Raw genomic sequence first — 26,620 nt, 5'->3', positions numbered from 1 at the left:
GAAGGATCAGTTGACAGTATTAAGTTCGTCTTAATCAAGGATTATGAGAAACATTCGAGTAGAAAAAAATCTGTTCTAGATTGAGCAAATGAAACCTACAATGAAAACCACTCTAATGTTGAGAGAAATAATGATTAACTTCCTATATAAGTAGGGACCTATGTGTATTAAAGTTATATTTCCGTACATAAAGTTAGTAAAGTTAAATAAATCGGTTAGTTCAAAAGAATACTATTTATTTTCAAATCTTGAATATAAAAGTTCCACTTAAATCAATTCTTCTTACTTGTCTGAGCTCTTGAAAATGTAAAAGTCTGTCCGTTTTTTATTGGTTTCTGCTTTCTTAACATTATTCAGAGAAAAAGGGGTTTCTTTTGAGAAGGAACTTCTTACCTGTTTTCTTAGGCAATGTCATTTAAATAATACTTTCACACTTTTAACCGTAGTTTTCTTTGGTAGGATTAATTTGGTGGTTCCTGGCTCCGTTTGTTTGAATTGGGTTTCATTGACTTTTTATTCTTCTTTAAGTATTCCTAGTTTCTGGTTTTCAGATTTTACTTGTGCAATATTATCATGATGGTCTTTTCCGTTGTATTTTGCTTTGAGAATCAAATTGTGGTGTTTTGTGGTATTACTATTTGCACATACCAATTTCTGATCGATATGAATCAAATAAGATTATTGCTGGTTACTACCAACATAAGCAGGATATTACAACATTAGTTCTGAACGTAATAGTTCAGGCGATTGCTCGCGTAGTTACGATAGATAGACAAAATTAAGGATCCAATACATACCAAAACAGTAATCAAATCAATGAAAAAAAAAACAATACGTAGGTACACAATCTAAAATCAATAAACAGCAAAAAAACACAATAACTACAGTGAAAACTTAGCCAGCCAACAGTTGTGGGCGTTCATTATTACGTGAGATAGCCACGTGAAGAGTACGTGGCCTGAATGTGAATAATACACAGATAGATAGAATGATTTCAATTCTATGGTATTATTTGGTAATAGATCAAAATTGTTTATTTTTTGTAGTAGATTTTCATGGGAAATGCTGGATTATTATTATTACTTAAGGTTTCTTGTTTAAAAAATACATGAGAGAAATTACACTCTAATTGGCATCACTATCAATAAAACACAATAGACTTGAAATCAGGATAAGAATAATATGACCATATTCATTCTTTGCGCTCACAACAGCAAAATTATTCAAAATTTGACTTTTATTTCCCGAATATTGGAAATGCAACACAATGACATAAAATATATATATTAATAAAACAAACATATTAACTTAAACATTCCTCATTAATTTAAACCATCCTATAATATTAATTTAAAATAACACAACTACATATCAAATCATTAGTCGAAATTGTAAAATGGATATTTTGATTCCGGCTCAAAGCATTACTCATCAAAATATTTCACATATTCAGATGTCAATCAAACGTGTTCATTCGGACAATTTATATACGTTATATTGTTAGGATACATTTGAATGGACACAAACTAGAATGTAGTGAATTCGGGTCATTGGTTGATTTGGCAGTTTTTAGTGAATTGGAACTTTTATGTTTACACTAGATACTTCCAGCAAGTACACCTGTGATTCGAGGGAACTATTGCGTGAACCTGGATTAAAATAATAACCTGTAGGTTTTGTCAATAAGGAAGCTATCTAACACTGAAATATTTTTTCAAAACGGTTGAGGTTGATTAAATAATTTATTTAGCTTTTAAGTATACATAGATTCATTACATGACAAAGATACATACATCAGAATGAAATGTTCAAATGCTTAAATCATTTTTTTTAACTAATGCAATGTCTTTTTCCAATGTTTTATCAAATACAGAGTCAAAAAGTCATATCTCAATCATGCTTGAAGCTACATTTTCATCTTTCGTACTGTTCTTTAACATTTTCCTTATTTATTTCGCTCTTTCCATTTTCAATCACACACACAACATTTTACTTCAATACCACAGCTTCGAAAATAGGTTGTAGAATTGGGCCGCCCGTCGACAAACTTACAGAAAAACTTTGGACGGAACGAACATTGTTCCTCCAACAGTTTTCCAATAACTCTCGCCCTTATTGCTTACGTAATAAGGGCTACCTACTGACCCAGTAGCTACGGCTTCCCTTGCTGTGTTTATATTTATAAGTTGTATATTAATAGTTAAAGCGCCAAGTTTATCGGTATTGTTTTTATGGTCTGGTTTATTCTAACATAGTAAATGTACCTACTTATTAGTATGTGCTTCTTTTAGTAGTTTTTTAGCTTTTCCTGATTAAGATCTATTGCATCGGCTTTCTTTTTAAATTCAATCAGGAGTTCGTTAGATATGATGTCAGCCTCGGAATTTCTCTCTTTGGTTAACTCTTAGATAGAAACTTTACAATTGCTATGCATTGTTGATTTTTTATATCACGAAAGCGGGAAAGCCATACTTGTGTGTGTAACCGTACAAGCACATTTTCTTTGTATGCATAAGCTCAGGAGCAGGACCACTCAATAGTGCCAAGTCACCAACCTCCACACCTTCTATGCAAGACACCCTCTTTGCTATATTGTGTTTCAACACTTTCGATGCTCATAAAAATCTATCATTCCTTACCTAATTTATATTTTTCCGAAATTACTTCAACCTCAATCAACTCCTTTAAATCAAATGTTTCGACATACAGACATAAATTCGGGCATTACAATGGCTTACACATGAGAATGAGGTACGTCAAACACATGTGTATCGAGATGGAGCACAGTGGTCATTGTTGGCTGTTAGAGAGGGCGATCCTAGGGTTTGTGTGCTGTGATGTAGGTTTAATTATATTCATTTAAACTGTACTTTGGATGAGATTGGTAGATGAGGAATCACGAAGAAATCAAGTAGGTAATTACAATGACATCGTGGTTAAGTAGGTAATGGTCACAAAGGTCGTTCGATCATAAGATTTAGCAAGGCTTGGCATGGTTGGTCTGTGTTGAGGTAACCATCATTGGCTCATGACATTCCCTTATTTATTAAGATTCAATGAAGTTATAATTCCAATTTTTTTTTCGTATTCTAGTTTCAAAATACTTCTACTTCTGTTTTGTTATATTCTGGTTAACAATTGTAACTTTTTAAACTCATATTTTATTTTAACCCTGTCAATTTTGAAAACATCCACTTTCACTGTACACAATTTTAGTGATATACCTACAATACAACCAGTTTCACTCACTGTACTCACCAACATTACACCTTCAATCAAACAACATAAGTACTAGTATCTCCAACAATACAGCTATATAAACATATATAAACACCTATATATTCCTTCTGCCGGACATGTCAGACTGACACTATCTTACATAAATGCGTTGTAAAGACCCATTGTGGTTCCATTAATAGTTATGGTGTCATGATATTTTACCTATGATATATTGAGATCGTACGACTGCTGTTGTCATTTGCAAATCTTTAGTAGTCATTAATCAGAAGCTAGGAAGTCTGTCAACCAGTCTTACCAATGAGGTCAGATAGGCAGTCGCTCTATATAAAATTGTGGCACTCAGCTGCTTCAGGTTAAGACTGGAAGTCGACCCGAACATAATTGGGAAAGGGCTAGGCAGATGATTGAAATCGTATTTCGAGCAAAACTATTAGAGGTATATGTTTAAGGTATAGAGTGAGAACAATGTAAAACGGGAAAAACAAAACAAGAAACTTATAAATGGCGGGACTTTATAAAGAAATATTTTCTAGGTATCCTGCTAGGTGTTTCAGAGAACAGGATAAGAATTTTCATTTATATACAATTTAAATTTATTCATGTTGCGTTTTATGCGATAATGCACTTAATAAAGTTCTTAGTTTCTGCATCATACTAATGTAACAGTATTTTAAATATACCTCGAGTAAAAGGACCCAGAACTTCTACAACCAGACTTTATATCCTCAAAAATAATTTAAAACCATTAAACAATTTAACTAATAACCTTAACTAATTAAATTAGCCACTTAAATACCGATCAATGTTCAAAGGTTTTCAAGATAATCGGCTTACACATAGATAAGTTTATAAAACGGGTCAGAGACAAAAGACTGTCTCTCGGCCTATTATGATGTACGTCCTATTCAGGCCATTTCCTATACGTGCGACGGAGGCTTGTGAGAAACTGTGCCTAGAGAATAGATAGGTAGATTCTTTTTTATATCGGAATAGATATGAAAGAATGGTAGGTACATTTGAAAGAGATTGAAGTTTTTCGAAATGATGGCTTTGGCTGGCTATTCTGGATTCTTAATCTGATTTGACTGTATAACATGCAGAGATTATAGAGTAAAGAAAATAATAGCCCAGCTTCTGGGAATTATTAAAAATAGGTTTTTAGATACCTTTAGATAATTTAAAATACTTTAGATTCCAGTGACGAAAATGATCTGTAGTAATCACTGTCCTTCAAGTTATCCAAGTACTAGTATTATCCTTATAGTTTCATTTCGACATGAATTTCTAGGTGACATTCCCCAGGAAATTAATAGTTCTCAGCAATAGCTATTATATAATCTGTGGCAATAGTTCAACTTTAATCGAGCGGATGTATTTGCACCCATTATAAAATAATAATGTACCACACACCACATTTCTAGTACAACAATAGTTCATTATATAGCACTGAACACTATAATCGAGAGACCACAAATCGATATAAAATCGAATCGTTTCATCCAGTTGTTCCGCACTGCACTCGATTGACCGTTATGTCTTAAGGTACGTTTTGAAAGCTGGTTGCCGACCGCACATGCTGCCACTGCAAGAAAACGGCAGCTGTACTTCTAATTTTTACCTATAAATCGACATGATACCGTTTTAGTTCGAAATGGCTGCATCCTGTGCAGTCGCTCTCAGATATCAACCGATTTTATGCAGTCGCTGCACGTGCGGTCGGCAGCTAGCATTCAAAACGCACCTTTACAGTGGTACGTTATCAACCGATTTCTACTATCTCACCGAGTTTTATTGTTTTATTCGATTATCGATTATTTTATAGATAGCCGTGTTAATCGGAATTTTAAGTGACTGTAAATTCTATTGCGTAGAGGTGTAAAATTCAGTAGGATTTCATTTTAAATTTTAATTCGGTAATGGTAATAAATAGTGACTTATAGACTGGTAGAATAACTATTTAGGAACCGGAATTTAGATAAATACACTTCAATCCGGTTACCTCGGACTTAGTAGGTTTCCCATACAATTTTCAGTGCAGCCTGATAGTACATTTTCATGGCAATAACTCGACTACGTGACAATAATTATTAATAAAATATGTCATCTAACATTATTTTGTTACTGCCAGTTCACACTTTTCTACAAAAAAGGTTCATTACCCAATAAAACCAAAAACTATTTTTTATTCAAACAAAAAAAAAAACGAAACATATTTCACTTTCAAATCCCGAACGCGAAATCTCGTACACGACGATATAAAAAGCGCGTAAAAATGGCGTCGCGCGGGAAAAGAGTCCTCTATTTATTTAGACAGAAGCTGAGCGCCAGGCTTCTGATAATTGCATCTCATGCTGATCCTTTGAGCCGTTTTTATTTAGTTAACCTAGTACGGGTTTGTGGAAACCACGGAGCAAATGACTAGCAGAGATGTCATAACACAATCCTTAGAACGTAGCGCAACAAAATGCGGGTGTTCGGGGGACGGGGAACGTTACCAGCTCCGGTCTTACGAGCCTGTAGGGACCCACCCAATATTTTCAAAATAAAATCACCAATCAATCAAGACCAATCTTCGACAGATTATTTTTGATATGACAAGGAACCCGAACGCCTCCTTAGTTTTAGTAACTGATCACCACGCCTACCGTACGTCACTGGACCTACAAGAAGGTGCCCGACCTAGCTTCCCTATGGCGTATCCACTTTATTTCCTTCCTCCGTGGTGGGAACTGGTAGTTTATCAATAAATTGGTTTGCGGATAAACTTTTTAGTTGCATTTGAATTGGTTGCGGGATAAAGTTTATATTTGATTGCAATTGTATTCAGAGTTAAATTCAATGCGATTTATACTGGTTTTGAGCTGTGTTGATCAATGAGTTGGTGTTATAGAATTAGAACTTGAGGTGATGGATAAAAGACGATTAGTATAATAGAGTATTAATAGAAGCCGCTTTAGATAAACTGTCTTTATTCATTGTGTATTTATTGTTATGTGTGCAATAAAGAAAAGTAATAGAAGATAAATAATTAGATACAGACAGAAATAATAGAAGATTAAACAAATATAGAGAAAAACCATATATAATTATGTAAGACAATAAAAATTATAATAAAAGGCAGACTTTTTCTTTTCTATTATAAATAAAACAAACGCCAGCGTGTTTTGGCACAGTCGTCCGAACTTCTAAACGGAACATTAATAGTTTATGCGGAATTTTGTCCCGGATTGACCTGACGGATGGTCGCACTAGTCCCGGCTTTTATTTTATGTTTCCCGTTGAAATTGGGAATATTACGTCCCTACAATGTGGGGCAAGGCATACGCTTCTTGAGTGTTGCATATTTTTACGTAGATACGTATGGATTTAGGACAGATCTTTACTGAAAATCTAAAAAATATTCTAGACTGTATATTAGATATGAATTGTTTTTATTGCTCTAGGAATTCACTCTACATATACATACACTAGCTTCTGCCAGCGGTGTCACCCGCATCCCGTGGGAACTACTTCCCGTACCGAGATAAAAAGTAGCCTATAGCCTTCCTCGATAAATGGGCTATCTAACACTGAAAGAAATTTTCAAATCGGACCAGTGGTTCCTGAGATTAGCGCGTTCAAACAAACAAAAAACTTTTCAGCTTTATAATATTAGTATAGATACATATGTATTTCATTTAATTCGATGTTTCATTTAATTCGATGTCGATAATCGCGACAAAACAAAATGAAACAGAGTGCTGATTCCGAGTTTTTTGAGCGTTCGCAACTCGATCCGTAATTATAACTCCATTGGAATAAAGAGTCGTATGCTGCGTCACATGATTTAGGTATAACATCTTCATTCATTTTGCCGGTTAATAATGTTTACACTCGCAAAAGTGAGCGCGACTGTAATACAACCACGTACCGATGACAGTCTTTATTAAATAAACAATTCAAAGATAAGTGCTACGTAATTCAATGGTGTAATAATCTTCGCATCGAAAAATTTAACTTGCAAAACTCGCACTAGGCACTCAGTATTTAATCTACACGTGTATTTTTTTCGACTCGAAAGACCATAATACCAATATCTATGATTTTTTTATGTAAGTATATAATAGCTATATTCTAGTTGTGAGATTAGTGTCGTGTCGATTCGTCTAGCTAGGCTGACTCATGCAGATGAGTCATATATTACGACTTTCGGTTTATCGTTATAATCATAATCGATTAGAATTGGTGTACAAAGATAAGGAAATGCATGCTTTCTTTATTTATGTTGAATATGTTTACGTTTATATAGAAATCCAGTCAAAATACGATGATTTATTTCTTGTCTGTACGCCGGATGTGCAAAATCTCACAATAACAAGAAGTTTATATTTCAGAATGAACCAGTTAAGACATGTTATCCGTCATAGTTTTTAGTCTTGTTTACACTTTTAATTAAATTTTCTATCAAGTTTTCATATACTATGCTATTAGTTAGAACCTACTACACCACAGCTGGCCATTAATCCATTTAGAATCATCACCATTCTCCTGCCCTCATCCCAATTTTATTTGGCGCTGTATTTTCTCCTTCCATACTTTTCTATCTGTTCACTATGGGATCTCAGCGAGGCCCACTAGGGCAAAAACCTGCTGCGGCTGCGGAATTGTTCGAAGGGCTACCACGGCCCTGGTACATCAAGGACTTAAGAAGGAACATTGTGGGTCAATACGAAATCTAGAAAAGGAATATGCTAGATTTATCTTCGCGATTTAACATTGTACCATACACAAGGTCGTGTGTTTTATTCCCGGCCCACCCGGCCGTTGGGCAGACAATAAAAGTAAGCACTTTAGTGACGGGATTAGCCTTAATAATCATTCGCATTGTTTGACAATATTCTCGTCTGCATTGTAAGGGTTGCTGGTTGTCAAATGTATGTCTGAATTTTTGGAGGAAATGAAATTTTTTGGTACAATTGATTCATTGAAGAACCCAGAAAAACTGTGAATCCAAACCATACTAGGATCTTATTTTTTTTTGTCTTAAGCCTTCTGATTTATCATCGAACTATTGTTACATAGGCGAAAGTTTGTGAGGGTGTGTGTGTGTTTGTAGGGCTGAAAGGATTTTGATATTTGGCAATAATGATAAATGTAGCTGCGGGAAGAAGTTCCCATAGAAAGCGAGTGAAACCGCTGGTTGAAGCTAGTGCATCAGACTTTTGTGTTCTTCACCGTTATCAAAATAATAATTTCAAACTAAAGCCTCATATTATTTATTCCAACCAAGTTTAGTGCAATTAAATACCGTCAGAAGAAGGTTAGGTACATCTAAATAGTTGTCTGGCACAATGTTTAAGTAAATTAGCTTTCATTTGTCGCCATGTCTTCCAACGAACTATTAGTCAATGTCTACAGGACAAATAGACACTTGGCTTGCGTTTAAATAAAAAACAACGGAGTTTACAATATTTATGAAGAGGAGATAAATTTTCTGAGGTACAGCTCTCGGCAAATAAATATTCTGAAGTTAGGATGCATCTACACGGTACAAGTAGCTTGCGCATGTTGAGGCACATGCGCAGGTTACATGCATTTTAAAAACATGCGGATCTAGTGACTCGAGCATATGCCAAAGCAAAATACTCACCCGCGTGCTTTGTTCTTCTTTTTAACTTGCTCCAGCTACATGCACCGTGTAAAAGCACTCTTAGCTACCTCTGACTTTACCTAGGTGTGGGGGAGTTCCCTCGGGACGCAGGTGGGATAGGAAATTCTGTTATAAACCAGAATAAGTAATTCCTTAGCCAAAATCTTTTCCTACTATTCTCACGTTAAAACATAATTATTAAATACTGTCATATTGTGTATAATTTAAACGTGACTATACTTCATAGATTCGCTAGAGAAAGAATGAGATAGAAAGAACTATCAGTATTCAGTCACAACCAGAAGTTATCCCTTCGCAAGAAAAATGTAGGTCACCCCAACAATTGCCGACTGCCTTCCATTCCGATAATGGAAGAAAATTGCCTTTCTTTCGTCATAGCATTATTATTTATATTTTGGTCTCATTGATTTGTGGAAGCTGGAAGGTTTAAGTAGAGTATTCCGATATGGAGAAAATGAAATGTATTGGCTGAATTACTTTGAAACAGGTATAATACAGTATTGCAATGACTTGTGAAGAGAGACGGCATGTAGAGTAGAGAAGTGGTTGAAACTGCTGTTAAAACATGAAAAAAAAATATCTTCAAGAGTTCCAATAAAAGCAACAGCGGTTTATGTACTCCAATCACTATTATTACTAGCATATAATGTCCCACTGATGGGCAAAGACCTCCCCATCTCGCTTCCACACTTCCCGATCCTTCGACCGAGTCCACCAGTTTCGACGACAGGCATCTAGATCTTTTACGGGACCTACCCCAATACATCAGACAGATTTACCTAGACAAAAGAGTTACTGTAAAACGCATCATATGCACCTTAGAGCAAAAACTGAAGTAACTGTCAGTATATTACGTAACTTGTTGAGTTACGTTCGCGTGTCGTCTCGCTCCGTCGCTCCCGTCGGCCGTCGCGCGTCACGCCGTCCCAAGACTTGACGGACGGACTTCCTTTCTTTTTGATATTATGACGCCATTTTTGTTAGGGTGAGATGTAGAATTAACCCTTAAATAACCTAATGATATAAAAAATACCTGAATATTATTTAGAAACTGCTATGCAATGGTTGACAAAATCGTAAGTTTCTAGGATCCTACTGTCATTTAGGTAGTGTCATCTTTATTTAGCAAATTCATCATCTGTCTAAACATTTATACACAACATAGATTGCTCTAAAACGTTCTTAAACAGTGTGCCTCAACATGGGTTTGTAGACTTTTTTGTGGCTGAAGACCTGACCTAGGTTAACCAAGTTTACATGAACACTTTTACAGCAGTTAAAAACACACCTATCTATAAAATCCAAGTAATCAGACAATAACCCGATGTTCTTACTGAAATGAATTATTTATACACCTAAAAAAAGATTGATATAAAGGAAATGTTTTTACAAAGGGGGGAATACTCGAACTGCATTCAGTAATGACCGTAGCTTACCATATTTCTTGTGTGCATATGCGGAACGGTATGCAATGGGTGCATCGCTGCATCGGAGCGGTTGAAGTTTTTCTCAAAGTTGTGAGGTGCTTACTCGCCTACTCGGATGCACTGCCGATCGTGTCTGGAATAATAATATAATCTTAATGTTCGTTCTTGTATTTCTTTCTTACACTATATTTAGCTTTTGTTATAGTTATCCGCATGACTTATGACTGGATAAAGCATACCGGATAGGATAGGCAGTTTTTGTTGGATTTGCTTGTATTCGGGGCAATTTTCGTTTTCTTCTGTCAGCTAACCCATGTGTAAATGAACAGGCTATGCACCTTAGGACCAAATACTGCAACAGGCGTGGCTAACTTAATAAATACCGAGATCTAATGTGTTACAGAGCTCTTAAAATCAAAATTTTATAATGAAACACAGTACCAATGTACCAGCAAATTCATTTATATTTTTTGCCTTGCCACTATTAAATGGACCACTAGCCACGACTGGTTACTTCACTCCTCCTGCGGTATTACTTGAACTAACATTTGAAATTCAGGCTCTAATTTTAGGATAATCTTGTATAATCCTCAAATAATTAACTTATTATGTATTAAATTCCAGGGCGCGCAGACGATCCGGCTCCAGCATAGTGGTGCTGGGCGCGGATGACGAGAAGCGAGCGCCGCCGGATGACGACAAAGACATGCTCACCATGCTCTCACTCACTTCTGATACCGGTAAGCATTAAATTATTTGATTCTATCAATTAAATAACCTTTTATTCGCGACCCCTCCCGTTATGGGTGCAGCGTGAGGGAATGTCAGACTCTAACTGACTAAAACTCACCATGTTCCTTTTTGAGTCCTTTACCTATGTGCTCCCACGGTTACTCTTCCAAATAATTCCGTAGCCTTGTCAGGCTTTGGCCTTAAAGGCCACCACTGGGGTTTGCTGGCTCTCTCCGAGGAGCTCGTGGTTTGTCTCTGATGAGGGCTACCATGATCATACTTGTCCAACCGATTCCGTTGCTAAATAATCTCATTATTTTTTATCATTAGCATTGTCCTAAGGTATACCTAATTTATGGTTGTAGTTTTGCCTTTGTTCACCATTCTTTTAAAGACAAAATTAAGACAAGAAGATTCCCAATTCCTCTCATCCGAAACGGAAGGTTTTAAACTGACCAAAAAACAAATGAAAAAGGTTTCATCATACATTGATATTCCCACAGTCTGTTTCCCAACAAGGTGCGAAAATTAAACTAAATAAAAATAAAAGGTAGCCAACTCCTAAAAATTCCGACAAGCAATGGAACTCCGTAATTCGGCCAGATATTAATTCCTTCATTCATTAATGTTTTTTTGGGCAGAACTCCCCGGTTTCGCATTATTACAGGTTTTTGTGTCTCTCCGAATACTTTCCTACTGTTAGTTGTTCACGTCCCATATTAATTTTGGAGTTATTGAATGCGGAGTTAGAATTTTGTTGTCAGTCTCGAATAATGCCGGTATTGTTATATCTGAAGTCTATAGTAATTATTCTTCATCATTATCTACCTAGCATTTTTCCAACTAGGTTGGATTAAGCTTCCATTCTAACCAGATGAAGCCAAGTACCTGCGTCAATGGCTGAAACATTAACCAAATCCAGAGATTTTTGTTGTTAAAAATTATCTCAAATTAAAATGTAAATTAAAAACCCATCGGACCGCAAATTCAAAGTTTTTGTTTTACCAAAATCCCAAAACTGGTTATTTTCATCAGTTTAGTTACTGATCGGCCTCCAGCGAACAATGGGACAAAAACTAAGGAAGTTACAGATATTCTTATAAATTAACTTAAATGGCACTGGTGTGATCTTTTGTATCGTCAATTTGATTATTTTGTTATTTGATACCTAGGTTTATCTTCCATTGTTAAAAAAATATATTGATGCTGTAAAGCTATAAGTGAGGGTAATTTTGAGCTATTTATGTTTCCAATATGGGTCATTGGGGTTTTGCTTATGTGCCGTTATTTGGGAACAATAGTTTTAGGTAATAAGTATTTACGTATGTTAGTATTTATTGGGAATGAGAAGATGATTCTTAAACATGATTATCTTTCAGCCTACCAGATTAGACTTTTGCTTTTGCAGTCTGTACTTATGTTCATTCAATTCATCTGTTGGATTCCCTAATATCCTAATTTCGAAATCTGCAACCCACTTTGTCGCTAGTTCACACGAAGTTAGTTCCAAGTAAACAAGTTCCTACACTTCATATACTTTCTAACAAAAAGCAAAATAAAAATAACCCGCCTTATCTGAATGGAACACAAATACCTGACTATCTAACAAAGGGCAATAAATACTGCTATTTCAGGCTCAGTTTATATAATTAGCAGATAAGTGAACTGCACGTGGCTATGTGTCGTACTGATACGGTGGGACACATGGCTTTTGATACGTATAATGAGGTATATGTAAAAGTCATACTACAGTTTTCCCGAAAAACTATGATCTTACAACTCCCCAATATCATTTTTGGGTTGGGTAGTTAGATTACTTTCTAACACCCACATTTCAATTTCCAGGTCCCCACCGCGAGATGGCGGTGGACGTTCCGGACAGTTTCATCGCGAGGAACAAAACGCCTCCCCGCTACCCGCCCCCGCGGCCCCCGCAGGTACGCCTCCGGACCTCCAGGGACGACGAGCCGCTCCTCTCCTCCGGCGGCTCAGGCACCAGCTTCGGCAGCAAGCAAAGCACCGTCCTTCACACCATCGACATCTCCACACCCAGCTCTGACGGGTCCGGCAGCTTCAAGAACAACAGCACAATAGAACTGCTGTCACTCCCACAGAGCTCTGACGGCTCAGGCAGCTTTGGCAGCAAGAAAAGCAAAGGATCCTCAGAAACAGCCAAATGTGGAGACCTTAATTCAGAAAGATCAGACTCTGTAGCCTCAAACACCACTCACAATTTGAGCGATCACAAAATCCAGCTGCTTATATCAAATGGCGAGGATTCGCTCATAGATTGTAGAGAAGGAGTGACGTACTCAGCGAGAACAGATTCTGTGCTGATCAGAGAAGCTGTTTACGCTTCATATAAGTTGCCTCCTGGCTTCGACACAACGCCAGTCCTCCTCGGGAGAGAAGTGGCTGTGGATGTGCCAGACACTTTCGTTCAAATTGTGAAAACGACACCTAAGTACCCGGGTACCACTACCATGGACAGAAAGAGCGTGGCATTTCAGGTAAAGGGCACATTGCTACGCATGGTTATCATGGGAACATTGGACTGGGCTGTAGGAACATTATCCTTGTTCTTGAATACAATGTTTGAGACTGGTTTTTTACGATCATGATTTTCTGTTTCTACTTCAATAAGTCTCACCATTTAAGTATCAGGCATCGCATTAATTGCTTAAGTCTGAATATCATATGCTCCAACATTTGTATTCATAAAGAACAGAGATGATGTTCAGGAAATATTGTTGGTGGGTATCTAACAATCATGATTAACACAAAATCCTCGTAAGTAATAACTAACAAAATCATTAACACTATCGTGTAAGGTAATTGGTAGTTAAATTAAAATTCTTTATCGTCATCGTCATTCATAACATATTCTTTATATTTTTTAATATCACCATTAAAAGCCAGGAAAACATTAACTATGATTTCTCTCAAGATTAAATTGATATCTTTCCTAATAAGTGAGAATCTTAATCGTTGTAATTTACACCTCGCTTGTTAGGTATGTACTGTCAGAGTCAATACAAGTATTTCTAATATGTTAAATTCTTGTGTAAATATTGATTTTAACCTTATTTGATCTGCCTCACTGATTATATTGGTGCCATCAACCATTCTGTTATACTGACTACCGTATCTACAATGTAATGATTTTTTCCTTCGATGATTTTTTTTCCATAAAAATCCTCGGTTTTGGTTGTTTAAGTTTTTAGTAACAATTGAATTTCGATATTGTCTCAAAGCCACCATTTTTAATTATAATTCTCATAAAAAATCTGGCTGGCTGTCTACGTTTTGCTCTTAATGAATGAGGCGCATATCTATAAATAGTATTTTTATCTTATTAACAACGAAGATAAGACTACTAGTTACGAACTGCCTAGTAATTTCAGAGAATAGCGTGTCAAAATCACCTTCACCTGGTTTAGCTATTCAAGAAATAATTATTTTAATCATCACCATTGTCATCTTCTGTTTCATGGTAATACTTCTATTTTTATTACTTTGATTTCAATTAGTACTAACTAGTTTCGTGTCTAACTTTGCTTTCTTAATAGGTAGGTTCCTTATCTCTTCTAAGCATCCTTTAAATTGAACTGCACTTTTTACGAAACGATACAAATCATGGAGTCTTTTAGACTAGCATTAGTCTTGGTACCTACCTAGCGGGTACCAAAGTCTGTATAAAGGAAGAAAAAAACAAACAGATAGTTTATAACTTATGGCAAAACATGACATTTACATTAGACATAAGCAAATAGCTACTACTTGCTAGAACGTTTGTATTCTATTTATTATGTGACCTTCTCAATATTGTGGTGCGGTGATGACCGTCGAAGTCTGCTGAAAAATATTTTTTAAAGATTTTAAACTGCACAATCATCTCACATTGATCATTCATATCATTAATCACGCTTGGTGCACTAATAATAAGCTCTTCTATCTAAAATAGTGTAAATTGATTAAAAAAAAAATATAGATCGATGAACGATTTCAATACAACATTTGGCTGTTTCTTTGGGTCCATTCAACTTAAAATTATATTTTGGAAATTTCTAAAAATCTATGCTTGCAGTTTTTTTTTTTACTTTTGTTGTAGTAGAGAAAATTAACACGAAACTTGATAATAAGCTTACATTTTCGATCAAACATTTTGGAGTCATCGGATTTTTTTTGTTAGGTATCAAGGTTTTCAAATGTTATATTGAAGTTATTTTCTTAACTGGTCAAGTATTAAGGTTCCTCGTTTTTTAGATGAATTGTATACCTAATAAAGAATTATTACCTTGCCTAAATACGATGTAAGTGCTCTCAATTTCTTCCGAGCCTATCGAAATCATAATCTTTTCTGAATCGGTTATATTCGCTACAAGGGTCTCTAATGCTTTGATATATACGCCATTATATCCCATATTATCTACATATTTATATGCTTTTAAGATAACTTATACTTGATACTTTGTGGGTGCTTATATTTTATGGTCTATTTACGAAAGCTGATATATTTATTGGACCTCACAGGACCCTCGTAGTTTTTTTTTCTACTTCGCATATTGCTTTCATGTTTTTTTGTTAAATTATTAACCTTTAACATTGTAAATCAAAATGTGTAGTATTGTATTGTTAGGTATATTCTTTTTCTCTTTCTGATTTATTTGTCAAAAATTGTACCTATATGTAAGTATTATTAATTATTTTTAATGAAACTTTTCATTTCAGGAGGCTAAATAAATTAGTTATAATTTCGTAGTTATATACATATTTGCTAATAATTGCATGTCATGGGGTATTTTGATATTTTGAAAAACGAAAGAAATTATTTATATACTGTAATGTATGATCATTTTATGGATCAAGTGCTAATTTGTATATTACGTCTCTAAGGCCCGGTTTCAGCGACAACATAAACGCCAATTTTTCTTGAAGTACCTAACTGTTTCCTACACAAATTCGATGTGAAAATTCGTATTAAGTAAATAATTTAGTTGTTTTAAGAAAAGTGACGTTTAAATTATCGGTTATGAACTCGGGTCTAAGTGATGCCTGTGCAATTATTTTTTCTCTGTTTAAAGTTGTTCCACACAAAGTTTTTTTCACAAATACTCGTTTGTTCCTACAATGGCTCTTCTAAACGAAATATTTGGAAAGTTAAATAACTTCAATGATTTACTGTTCAGGGATGCAATAAAACAAATTAGAACTTGAGACATAAATCTTTATAAAGACACAGGAGTATTATAAAAACACTGATTTGTTTTTGTATTTTGTATGTGAAAGAGTAGGCGTAGTTATAAAGCCGTGTGAGTTTGTGCAAGCAGCTGAATGGATTTTTAAGAAATATGGAATAATATATAGCTATAGCTTAAACTTGAGAGTAACACATAGACTACTTTTAATTCGGGTGTTGGCAGTAGTTCCTCTAGGTTTGCAAGAAGCTAGTGTACCTATATATAATAATATATATTTTTGAAAATCTCCTATAAAATTTGAGAAGCTTGTAATTTGATAATCCTGTGTCTGTTATTTAGAACAAAATGCATGTCTGAAGCCATTAAAGTGGGTAAAGTGGCGTGCATTTTGATGCTTTGGGTACATTCAGATTAATTGTAAATCTGCAGTAGGACTAAGTAGGTATAGTAGGTATTATTTTAAGAAAATGGGTAAAGCATGTATGTAAATCTGGGTTTCTATTGTATTGTATTGTATTGGTAGGTTTCTATTATATTGTGTGTCCAGATTTGAGTTTAAGTCTATTTAAAGTATGTTTTATTTTTATACGTAAAGTATATAATGATTCAGAAGTACCTACCTACTTTAAAAGTCTCAAACCTAAATCTGCTACATAATAATGTGTTTGTATTGAAATATCTTATTTACAATATCTCAAAACTATTACCATGACTTTTGCTCGAGAACAAAGCTGGGTTCGATTCCCAGAACGATCTATTCCTATCTAATACTCGCTTAATTTGTCCAAGATTCAAATTTTGTCTTATTAATTCCATCCCCAAGAAACCAACACTGCATAACACCAGAAACCTCACAAAAAATGTTCACTACCTCCTCTAACCTTTCCTCTATCTACAGCAGGTGAACGGCACAGCGAAGACAGTGGCGCCGGCAGTGCCCCCGCGCGACACGGCGCGAGACGCACCCCCACGCCCGCCAGCTCACGACAACGTCAGCAAGGAACAGATGGACTCCATTAAGAAGTACCAGGTTAGTCACAGTTTTATGAGTACCTGGATGAGCCTTGTATTTATGGTGAGCAAAGTAGTATCAATACCTTGCTGCAACACACGTTTGTACTGGCACCATTGCGTGTATGTTGCACAGTTCGTAGGCTGTTGACAAATCTCTAGCTCGACGCAACATTCTCATTGCTCATGAATCTTGTTGATCAGCTGTTGTTGTTTACCATAAATACGAGGCTGATCTATCTGGTCGTGACGGATAGTAGTCCCATTGGACTATGAGCGTGAAGGAATAGACAGTATCTACACCTGTGTCTCCGAAAATGCCTGTGCACTATGGTATGTCCTGCATAGCTGACCGATCTCTAAGAAGAACTTCCGTAAAAAAAAGTCGGTCTGAACGCCTTTTTTTAATAATGACAGTTTTATAATTCAGATTTTGAGCAAACGAAAATTCTTTTTGACCGTAAGCGGAGCCCACTTTGTGAAAGAAAATTCGCCTAGGCCTGGCGAGGATACCAAGTCTTAGTTAGGTGACCACTACCTTTATTTTCTGTTCCGTGTTCACCACATATTTAAAAACGTAAACTGTTAAAAACGTAATATTATGGTATTAAACCTCATCCCATGAAAGTTCAGCGATGTGTGACCAGCGCAGGCGCATTGTATGATACCATTATTCCTATTTTGAATATGGTGGCTTCCTGATTTTTGTTATAGTTCTATAAGCTTTCTAAATTAAGTGCGCAATGACAGGTTATGGATGACGTTAAAATTATATCGAATGGGAATTTTGCGGTTTAACGTCCATAAAGTGATTCACTTGATCATTCGGTCCGTTCACTTTTAATAATAAAGTAACTAATTCATTAATTAGGTTATTTTAATATGTTCTTAATAAAGAGTATCACCTATTTAGACCAAAAGACAACTGTTTCTGTAATTTAACCAGTTTCTGTACCTACATATAATTTGAACATACGAAACTTTTCTAGATACAAGAAAATTGATAAGAATCATAACACAATTTGCACGTATTTGATATTTTAAATCCTTCATATTTTATAATATTCTGTAATATATTCCTACGACAAGTAGTTATTTGAGCAAGTAAATGGATTACAACACGTCTACACAAATTAATTCCAACATTGTTACCTTGAGCAGTAAATGATACAGACATCAAATACCTAGTGGTTATTGGATTCTTGGAATAAACACAGCTTGTTTCCTGTTCAACCGTATAAATAGGCCGCAAGCAAGATCACACGAATATATTCAATGAATATACAGAGAAAATAAGAGTATGTAACCGTGGTTGTTACATACATACCATGGGTAGTTTTGTGGAAAACGTATGGTCCCTGAAATATTCCATATGTTCTCTAAAGGAAAAAAATATCCGCTGCCTCTGTCCGTTCGTGATAAACTGAAAAATTATTGTGTAGATCGATTTATGAGGAAGGTTTTAGTGGTGAAAATAATGTAGGTATCTACTTACTCCTGATTAGCCACGACCGGTAGTTTTTAAAAATAAGTAAAAAGTGGCAAGTATCTGTTTGTTGTAAGTGGAATGTTTCTAATCAAAAGCCAATTAACGATCTAAAAATTTCATATCTGGCTTTGATTATATTTCGAGCCAAAATTAGAAAAATAAATTATGCTCCGCAAATAGCTTTAGTGAGAGGGCATTGAGACCATTTTTTTGTAGGCGATTTTCTAACGAAACAGTATTTTCCAGATTCTATTCCATACTTCTCATTTCATGTTCAATCCTTCTCCGTGTGAGGAGGCCTGTGCCCAGCAGTGGGATGATAAAAAGGCTGTAACTATTTGAAACTTACTTGTTTTAAAAAAGTAGCTAAAACATGCATAAAATTAGCAAAGGGCTGGTCCTTTGAACAGCGGATTATTTTTACCAAAATATGCAAACAGTAAACGAAAGCCTTCCATTCAACAAAATTAACGTGAAAACTATGGTCCAACGAATTCTACTTTTTTAATGATGTCCTCAACTGAAAAACATTTTTTTTGTAATTTTATCAAAACGTTTTGCCTCTGCGGCTTTTAAAAAGTCGCCTGAATGAACCGTGTCGGCTAAAATTGTCACATCAAAGTCACACAAACGGCTGCCGACAAACTGTGACGTTAAATAAAAATAAAACTGGAATATGATTTATCGTGTTTCTGCTAGTTTTTTGTTCGTTGAAAAAACTTGTTTTTAGAAAAAAGCACAAAGTTAGGCTGGTGTATATTTTTGTAACTTGTCCCACGTCATACAACTTTTGCGGCTAGATTTTTATTTTTATTTATGTGTAGAACTGGCGTATTCTTAGTTTCATATAAATAATATTATGTTTCCTTTATCCTTCCTACTTAGTACTAAGTCGACGATCTTCTCTTGTGAGACCAAAATCTGTATATTTAATTACATTATGATTGATTGATATTTTCTCAATTAATTTAATACAACATACAGGTATTTAACAATTGAGAAAGTTGCATTTACCTTACATATTTAGGTAACAATTAAGAAAGTAGAAATTCCCGTAATTTTCAGCAATAGTTCCAAACTAAATTAAGAAGATTAGGCGGGTACAAGACCCCAATAACCATCTTTAATCCAAGATGTAATAACATAAGCTACACTACATATAGGAAAAGGTTATACCCCGACCTTAAAGTGATCAATCAAAATTAAGCGATTTTCAATCTTGTTACTCAATCTATTGTCGAGGCACTTAGGCCCTTTTAAATGCGAATGTCTTAAGGCAGTTTATGTAATACATTGGAAAAGAGAAAGTTGTTTTTGGTACACTAAGGTGCACGAGTGAAGTGGTTTGGTACCTATTTTTATATGTAGAGAAATTGGTATCAAGTAAAGCTAGTGAAAAGGATCATAGGAATACTGGTCCTTTTGTACAACTTGTTAACTGTTTTCTGAGTGATCTACATCCAAGTAATATTATAAACACGATTTGTTAGAATGAATGTTGGTATGTCAATATATTTGTTACTCTTTCACGCTAACACTACAGAATAGATATTGATGAGACTTGGCAATTATGTAGCTCATGAATCAGAATTTTACATAGGTACTTTAAGCCTTGTGCAAGAAGCAGATCCCTGGGGACGGGTGAAACTTCAAACACATGATAATTCATTTACGATATTTTTATTTCCTCATTTACTGAGAGTTATATAGTTTGGTTGGTCCTAATTATAAAAAAGAAATAATGCATTAGTACACTTGCTCCAAAAAATATAGATGACATCACTTCTGGTCCTTTTTTCAAGGAAAAGGAGTCATACACACACTGGATATTTCGCATTTACCACCATTACCTAAGTGAGGCGATTAATATCTCATGAATGTGAACCTCGTTACAGCTTATGTTATGTTAATTTTGTTTAGAATACCAGTCGGCAAAGGGACCGACATCTTTATAAGTTACACGTTTGTAATATTATGAATGCTAAATAATAAAACTGACAGATATATCGCTTTATGTAACCTTTTTCGAGATAGTTCTGCATTTTATTGTGTTTTATGGAGACTTTTAAGGCTTGAAGGACCAGACATTAATGTCTGGTCTTTGGAGTCGGAAAATTCTACGTTTTCACCTACACTAGGCTAATAATCATTGAGTCTCTTTTTGCTTAGAATGCTTAGTAAAATTAGCATTGGATGAGATTGTTGAGAGCTGCGCTTTGTTTCATCAGTCACACCGTCGCGGTCAAGAATTTCTTTAGGGATAGAATCTTCCTTTGTTGGTAATTTTTCTACTGATAACTTTGTATGATTGGAATTATTAGGTTCCTCTTGGGTAACTTCAGCCCAAGATGTTTTGCCAAAATCTCTTTCAGTGGATTCTCTTCGTGATAAACTCGCGGGAGGAGTATTGCGTCGTTCAGGAGCAAGAGTCTGAGATGACGACTCGACGGATGCGAAAGGCTCAGCGATTCCTATGCTCTTTCGTTCAAATACTTCTGTCAGTTTATCAGCAGCAGTACGACTGCTAGGTTCAATAGAAGTATCTATTGTTTTTTTATCAGATTCATTCCTCCTATCTTTATAGTCACTATATGAATCTTTCGAATTAGATCTGTCCAATTCACGGCCAGATCTTTCGTAATCTTGCATTTCAGACCGCCATTGCGGCCCAGGTCCAATGACTGTGTTTCGGATGGCACGTTAAACTGTAGGTCCCGGCTGTCATTGAACATCCTTGGCAGTCGTTACGGGTAGTCAGAAGCCAGTAAGTCTGACACCAGTCTAACCAAGGGGTATCGGGTTGCCTAGGTAACTGGGTTGAGGAGGTCAGATAGGCAGTCGCTTCTTGTAAAGCACTGGTACTCAGCTGAATCCGGTTAGACTGGAAGCCGACCCCAACATAGTTTGGGAAAAAGGCTCGGAGGATGATGATGCTTAGTAAAATTAGCCTTTCCATGTTCCAAATACACCCCATCTTAATTAAATACAAAAAAAAATACCGAAATTGAATGTTAATAATTAAAAAGACCAAACTAAGTATATTATTTTACCATCTATAAGATCAAACATGAACTTGTTATTTAATTTCTAAGATATATGCTATGTAGGGAACCCGTGTTCATTCAGCTATGTAAAAAAAACTAACTATAAATTCTAGTTAAAGTTGTCCTTCATGTTCATCTTAACTCAAAGCTTAGACTTTCAAAGGAAGTCTTGTATAAAGTAAAATCACTAAAGAAGGGGAAAATTCCGCGTGAACTTGTAAAATTTTCACAAACTGTGGACACCCGATCCTGTTGAGGTTACACCAAACAAAGTATTCTTTGAAAAATATGCGCTTACCTACTGGTTACTAACGCTCACTTCTATGGACGAAAAACGATTCATTTTGCCTACAAACGACACTTTTTTGAAGTTTGTTGTATGTATCGCTAATAACCAATAACGCGCCAAATAACTTTGCAATTCTGAATCTAAGAGTAATTACTGAAAAAAATTTAGCATGAAAGTGATAGAACCTCTGAGCCGCGATTTATTGTCTCGTGGAATGAATGCTATATACATTTTTTCCTAACATTTTTTGTCATGGATTTCTCCTGATTCCATAATTTATCTAATTAATGATGTTAGCCATATCACTTATTGCATTTTTCACACAGATATTGTTGTGAAGTATACTTGCCCTAAGTTAGCTACTATTGACTTTACGAATACGAGACGCCAAACGAGTCACTTGTTAAGTTACCTATTGGCATGAACTGTATAACAAAAAATAATGTATATAGTATCAAAACATTAGTATTCGATAAAAAAAGGTCCGTTAAATGTGCAACTACAGCGTTTACGAGATTGAAGCAATACAACAGGTTACATTCAACGTTATGAAATAAAAATTCATTTACAACCAACCACGATGAGATGGATACGGCATTTTATTTATTTACTTTTATTTGGGAAAAACCTCTTATTTCTTTTATAAATGTTTACGTTGAAAATGTTAAATTGAAAAATGCCGTCACGTATGAAAGTAAATTAAATATCATACGTGTTCAGAATAATTAAAAAACAGAACATTGTAAAAAAAAATTAAAAATTCACTGTTTTTCGGTAATGTCCCTTTGTGACGACATCTCTTTATGTTATTATCAACCAATTACATTAAATAATGTGTTAAATTAATTATTTCTAGCTACGTAATTAATTACAAACGAGATATAACTGGTTAATTACTGTGTGGCCCATTATATGAAATATACTGTGTATCGTGACCTAAATATGAAAATATTAGATTTAGAATTCGCAAAACGTGTTTCTGAATAATGCTAATGTAATTTGTACCTAAATTTAGTTTTTTGTTGAACCTGCTAAAGCAAGCTTTGTTCTACAAAAACCTTTTTTAACCTCACAACGAAGTGCCGACATAAAAGACCAGGATTTTCTTTTTTATCCGGAGCCCCGTCGTTTGTAAGAGGCGTTTACTCGGTTTCAAATGAGTGTACTCAGGGTTAACAATATTATCACCTACTTGGGAGCACATAAGATTCAATATAGATCCAGATATCCTTACTTATATTTTTAAGTTCGAAAGTAACTCTGTCTATCTGACTTTCACGCCAAAACTACTGGACCCATTTAAATGCAATTTGGTGTAGAGGTAGTCTAGATAGCTTGGGAAAGGCCATAAGCTGATTTTGTCCTGGTGCGCGAACTAATTGATGCAGGTGGAATCAGGGTTAGAAGCTAGTGCGATATACATAATTTTATCTACGAGACGGACGACTAACATCAATATTATTACAAGTTCTTGTGTTCAGATCGATAGAATTATACAATGTGAAGACATTTGCAGATATTATCTTTGTTGCTTTCTAATAATAAGAATTTAACATGGAAGTAGACTGCATTAGAAAACTTCGCATTACATATTATGATGTTAGAAAAAGATTACAAGGTGTTCAAAATCGAGTAGCAAAGCGTTAGAGCTTTCTTCAAAAAGACACGACTGAAAGAATTTCTTCCACGTTGTAGACATAAAATGTAGTGAGGTACAGTACCCCATTGATATTCCACTTTCACTGTTGTTTTATTCAGATTTAGCTCAAGTATTACTCTGTTGAACCACAGGATAGAGTTATTATAACATTATTCGCAGCTCTGCATTTAGAAGGCCGATTGTATCCTCTGGGATTGTTATTAAAATATAAAATCGTAAATCATGGTTATCCTCCAGAATTTTCGCTATTTTGCTAAGAATAATACCATCTTTTTACGGTCGATGAACAATTATATTCAGATGAGTCTCGTGTTTTGAGTTGCCAAGAATAGCGTGAGTCAAGATCTCTGTTCAAAGTATAAAATGCACTTGAATTAGTTCGTCATCTGGCTCTGTTTTGCTTCTATTATCTCCAGTATTTGTTTGAGCGAGCTAATCAAAACAATAACATTTGCCACCTTCAGTGCTCAGTAACAAAACAGTTGTGTTAGTAGATTCGGTTGGTAGGCCCGACCGGTGGAGCAGCTAGTGGCCGGCAGTACGCTCCCCGCCTTGGTCGCGGAACCACGCGTTCCGCCCGTTCCGACCGTCAACACCGCACGAACTCTCTGTGACGTGTTCGTGAATAACCTATGCTTTATATGTGTGTGTTTATGTTAATGTTTTGTATGTGATCGACGTCCATTGGGTACTTGTGTTTTATGTTCGAAAATATTACGTACCATTTCTAAGTGGTTGATATCAATGAAATCGGTTTTTGTTGTGGTTGCCGATCAGACGACCTGTCACCACTCAGTTGTGGTTGTAACGTGTTTGTCGAAATGTGCAAGTTATAGTGAAGTTCGTTTGTCGAATAAGGCTTTAGTGACCTCGTAAAAGTGGTAGGTACACGTGACACCGAAAGTGGAATACTGGCAGGGACCAATTTGACATAGAAAGTGGTTGTCGGCTTAACAATCTGCATCCCAAACTGCAAGGTCCTTGCTGATTGGTCAATTTGGTAACTGTAAATTCAACTACTGTGTTGGAAAAAATATGCAATCAATTTTTTTTTTAAATGAAAGCATTTCGAAAAAAACATTTTCGCGAGATAGACACTTTATTTGCTTAATTAAAGTTTATTCGAGCTGCGTTATTTGAACCCGAAACAAACATTTCACATTCGAATTTGTTTGTGTTTTTTTTTTTTTTTAAATTTACTCTTCCATACAATAGATCAAAATATTTTTTTAATGAGACCTCAAACTATCCATGCACAGATTTTTTTACTAACTTCCTCTTAACGAGTATTTAACTTCGCCTGCATTCATCACATAAAATTAAGAGAAACATAAAAACCTCTTTAGTGGTATTCATTCAAATATTTTTTTTCGTTCTGAAAGTTGTTTTGCGAATAAAAAGTGGAATGTGCACTAGTTACTTCCTTTCATGATGCGAAGTCGAGGGTCAAAGGGTAAATGGGTCACTTCGAAGGTTTCAAAATAACTCGGAACCAGGCATGCTCGATGTTTCCGAGTTTTCAAAAACACTGAAGCATGTTTTAAAAGTTTTGCTGTGAGTAATTTGCATGTTTACTCAACTGTTTGCCCGGATTTCAAACCTACCTGAGATTTTTTAAGCACCTTTATAGGTTATCTAGCATCTCTCTTCATGCAACTGGATAAAAATGAACATACCTATAGCCTTTTTCAATAAATGGGCTATCTAACCCTGAAAGATATTTTCCCATAGGACCAGTAGTTCATGATACAGGCGCGTTAAAGTTAACTCTTAATAATATTGGTATAGATTTTATTTATACTCTTCTTCAGATATTAATCTATTTCCAAACTAAATTTGATCCAAACCGGTCCATCCATTTAGCCGTGAAAGCGTCACAGAGAGACAGAGTTAGTTTCCAGATTCTCATTAAATGTATGTAATAGATACTGTCTCAGGGTTTTAACAGTTACCTCTAGACATATGAGATGTTTAATCACCTCGAATGTACCACATTGCTATGAGTCTAAATAACTGTTATTTAGGTAACAAATTGAACTAAAGCTACCTTGATGGTTACAATCATCATTTGTACTCGGGTCTTTACTGCAAACAATTTAGAGTGTGGGATTTTATGTAGACGATTTATTTGTCTCTGCACGAAGGTATCATTTTGTTAATTGCTACACTTTTTCTCTCTTTACTCCCAATTCAATTATTGGGATATTCCTAATAAATATAATTGACTCATAGTGTACTTTCCCCTTCGCCTTGACTGGTACTTAATTGTTTTGCAATACCAATCTTTAATTCAACCGCATTAAAATTCACACTGCCATATTATTATTAAAGACAAAAGTAATTAGCCTTGTCACATGTTATTGTTTCACAATTAGTCATCGGGTCATCGGTGACAGTCTCTGTAAGTACCTGGGTATACAGGGTGTTTGGCGCATGGACCGACACAATTTTTTGGGGGATTCGTGAGGCCATGTACTAGTTTTCACTCATAGACCCAATGTCCTATATGTCACTGTATTCGAGATACGATTTTTTTTGTTTGTTTTTAAAAATTACCGGAACTATCACCTTTAAAACGCTATAACTTTTCAGCCTGTTGTCGAATTTACACCAAATCACTTTCATTGCGTTCTCTGATGTATTATTATTCCAAATAAAACATAAATTCATAGCACTAGATGGAAAAAAAATACTTGTTGAGCTTCCAAAGTCTTAAAAATGAAAAAACGTATGAAAAATGTCAAATTCAAAATTAATTATAAAAAAAAGTAAAAGCTTTTATGAACTTCATTTAATAAAAAAAAAATGCCTACTTAATACCCTTTCCAACGATATGCCACATGGGTGTGAAATCATTAATAATGTCGTCACAAACCT

General features: G+C 35.3%; 1 protein-coding gene across 4 annotated transcripts in view; it reads left to right on the top strand.

The window, feature by feature from the left end:
• The window catches only part of LOC124636212 (protein PALS1), a 136,859-nt gene that overhangs the window by 56,342 nt on the left and 53,897 nt on the right, over positions 1 to 26,620 (top strand). For 2 of the 4 annotated variants that reach the window (XM_047172168.1, XM_047172169.1), the window contains 3 exons: positions 10,942 to 11,057; positions 12,895 to 12,986; positions 17,149 to 17,280. In XM_047172168.1, coding sequence (XP_047028124.1) covers positions 10,942 to 11,057; positions 12,895 to 12,986; positions 17,149 to 17,280 — 340 coding nt within the window. Of the gene's footprint in view, positions 1 to 10,941; positions 11,058 to 12,894; positions 13,560 to 17,148; positions 17,281 to 26,620 lie in introns of all 4 variants that reach the window. The other 2 variants (XM_047172167.1, XM_047172166.1) reach the window with 1 other exon arrangement.

Source organism: Helicoverpa zea, chromosome 14 (assembly GCF_022581195.2).
Source record: "Helicoverpa zea isolate HzStark_Cry1AcR chromosome 14, ilHelZeax1.1, whole genome shotgun sequence".
NCBI lineage: Eukaryota > Metazoa > Arthropoda > Insecta > Lepidoptera > Noctuidae > Helicoverpa > Helicoverpa zea.
Note: the sequence above shows the minus strand (reverse complement) of the source record. Positions and strands in the feature narration are given on the sequence as shown.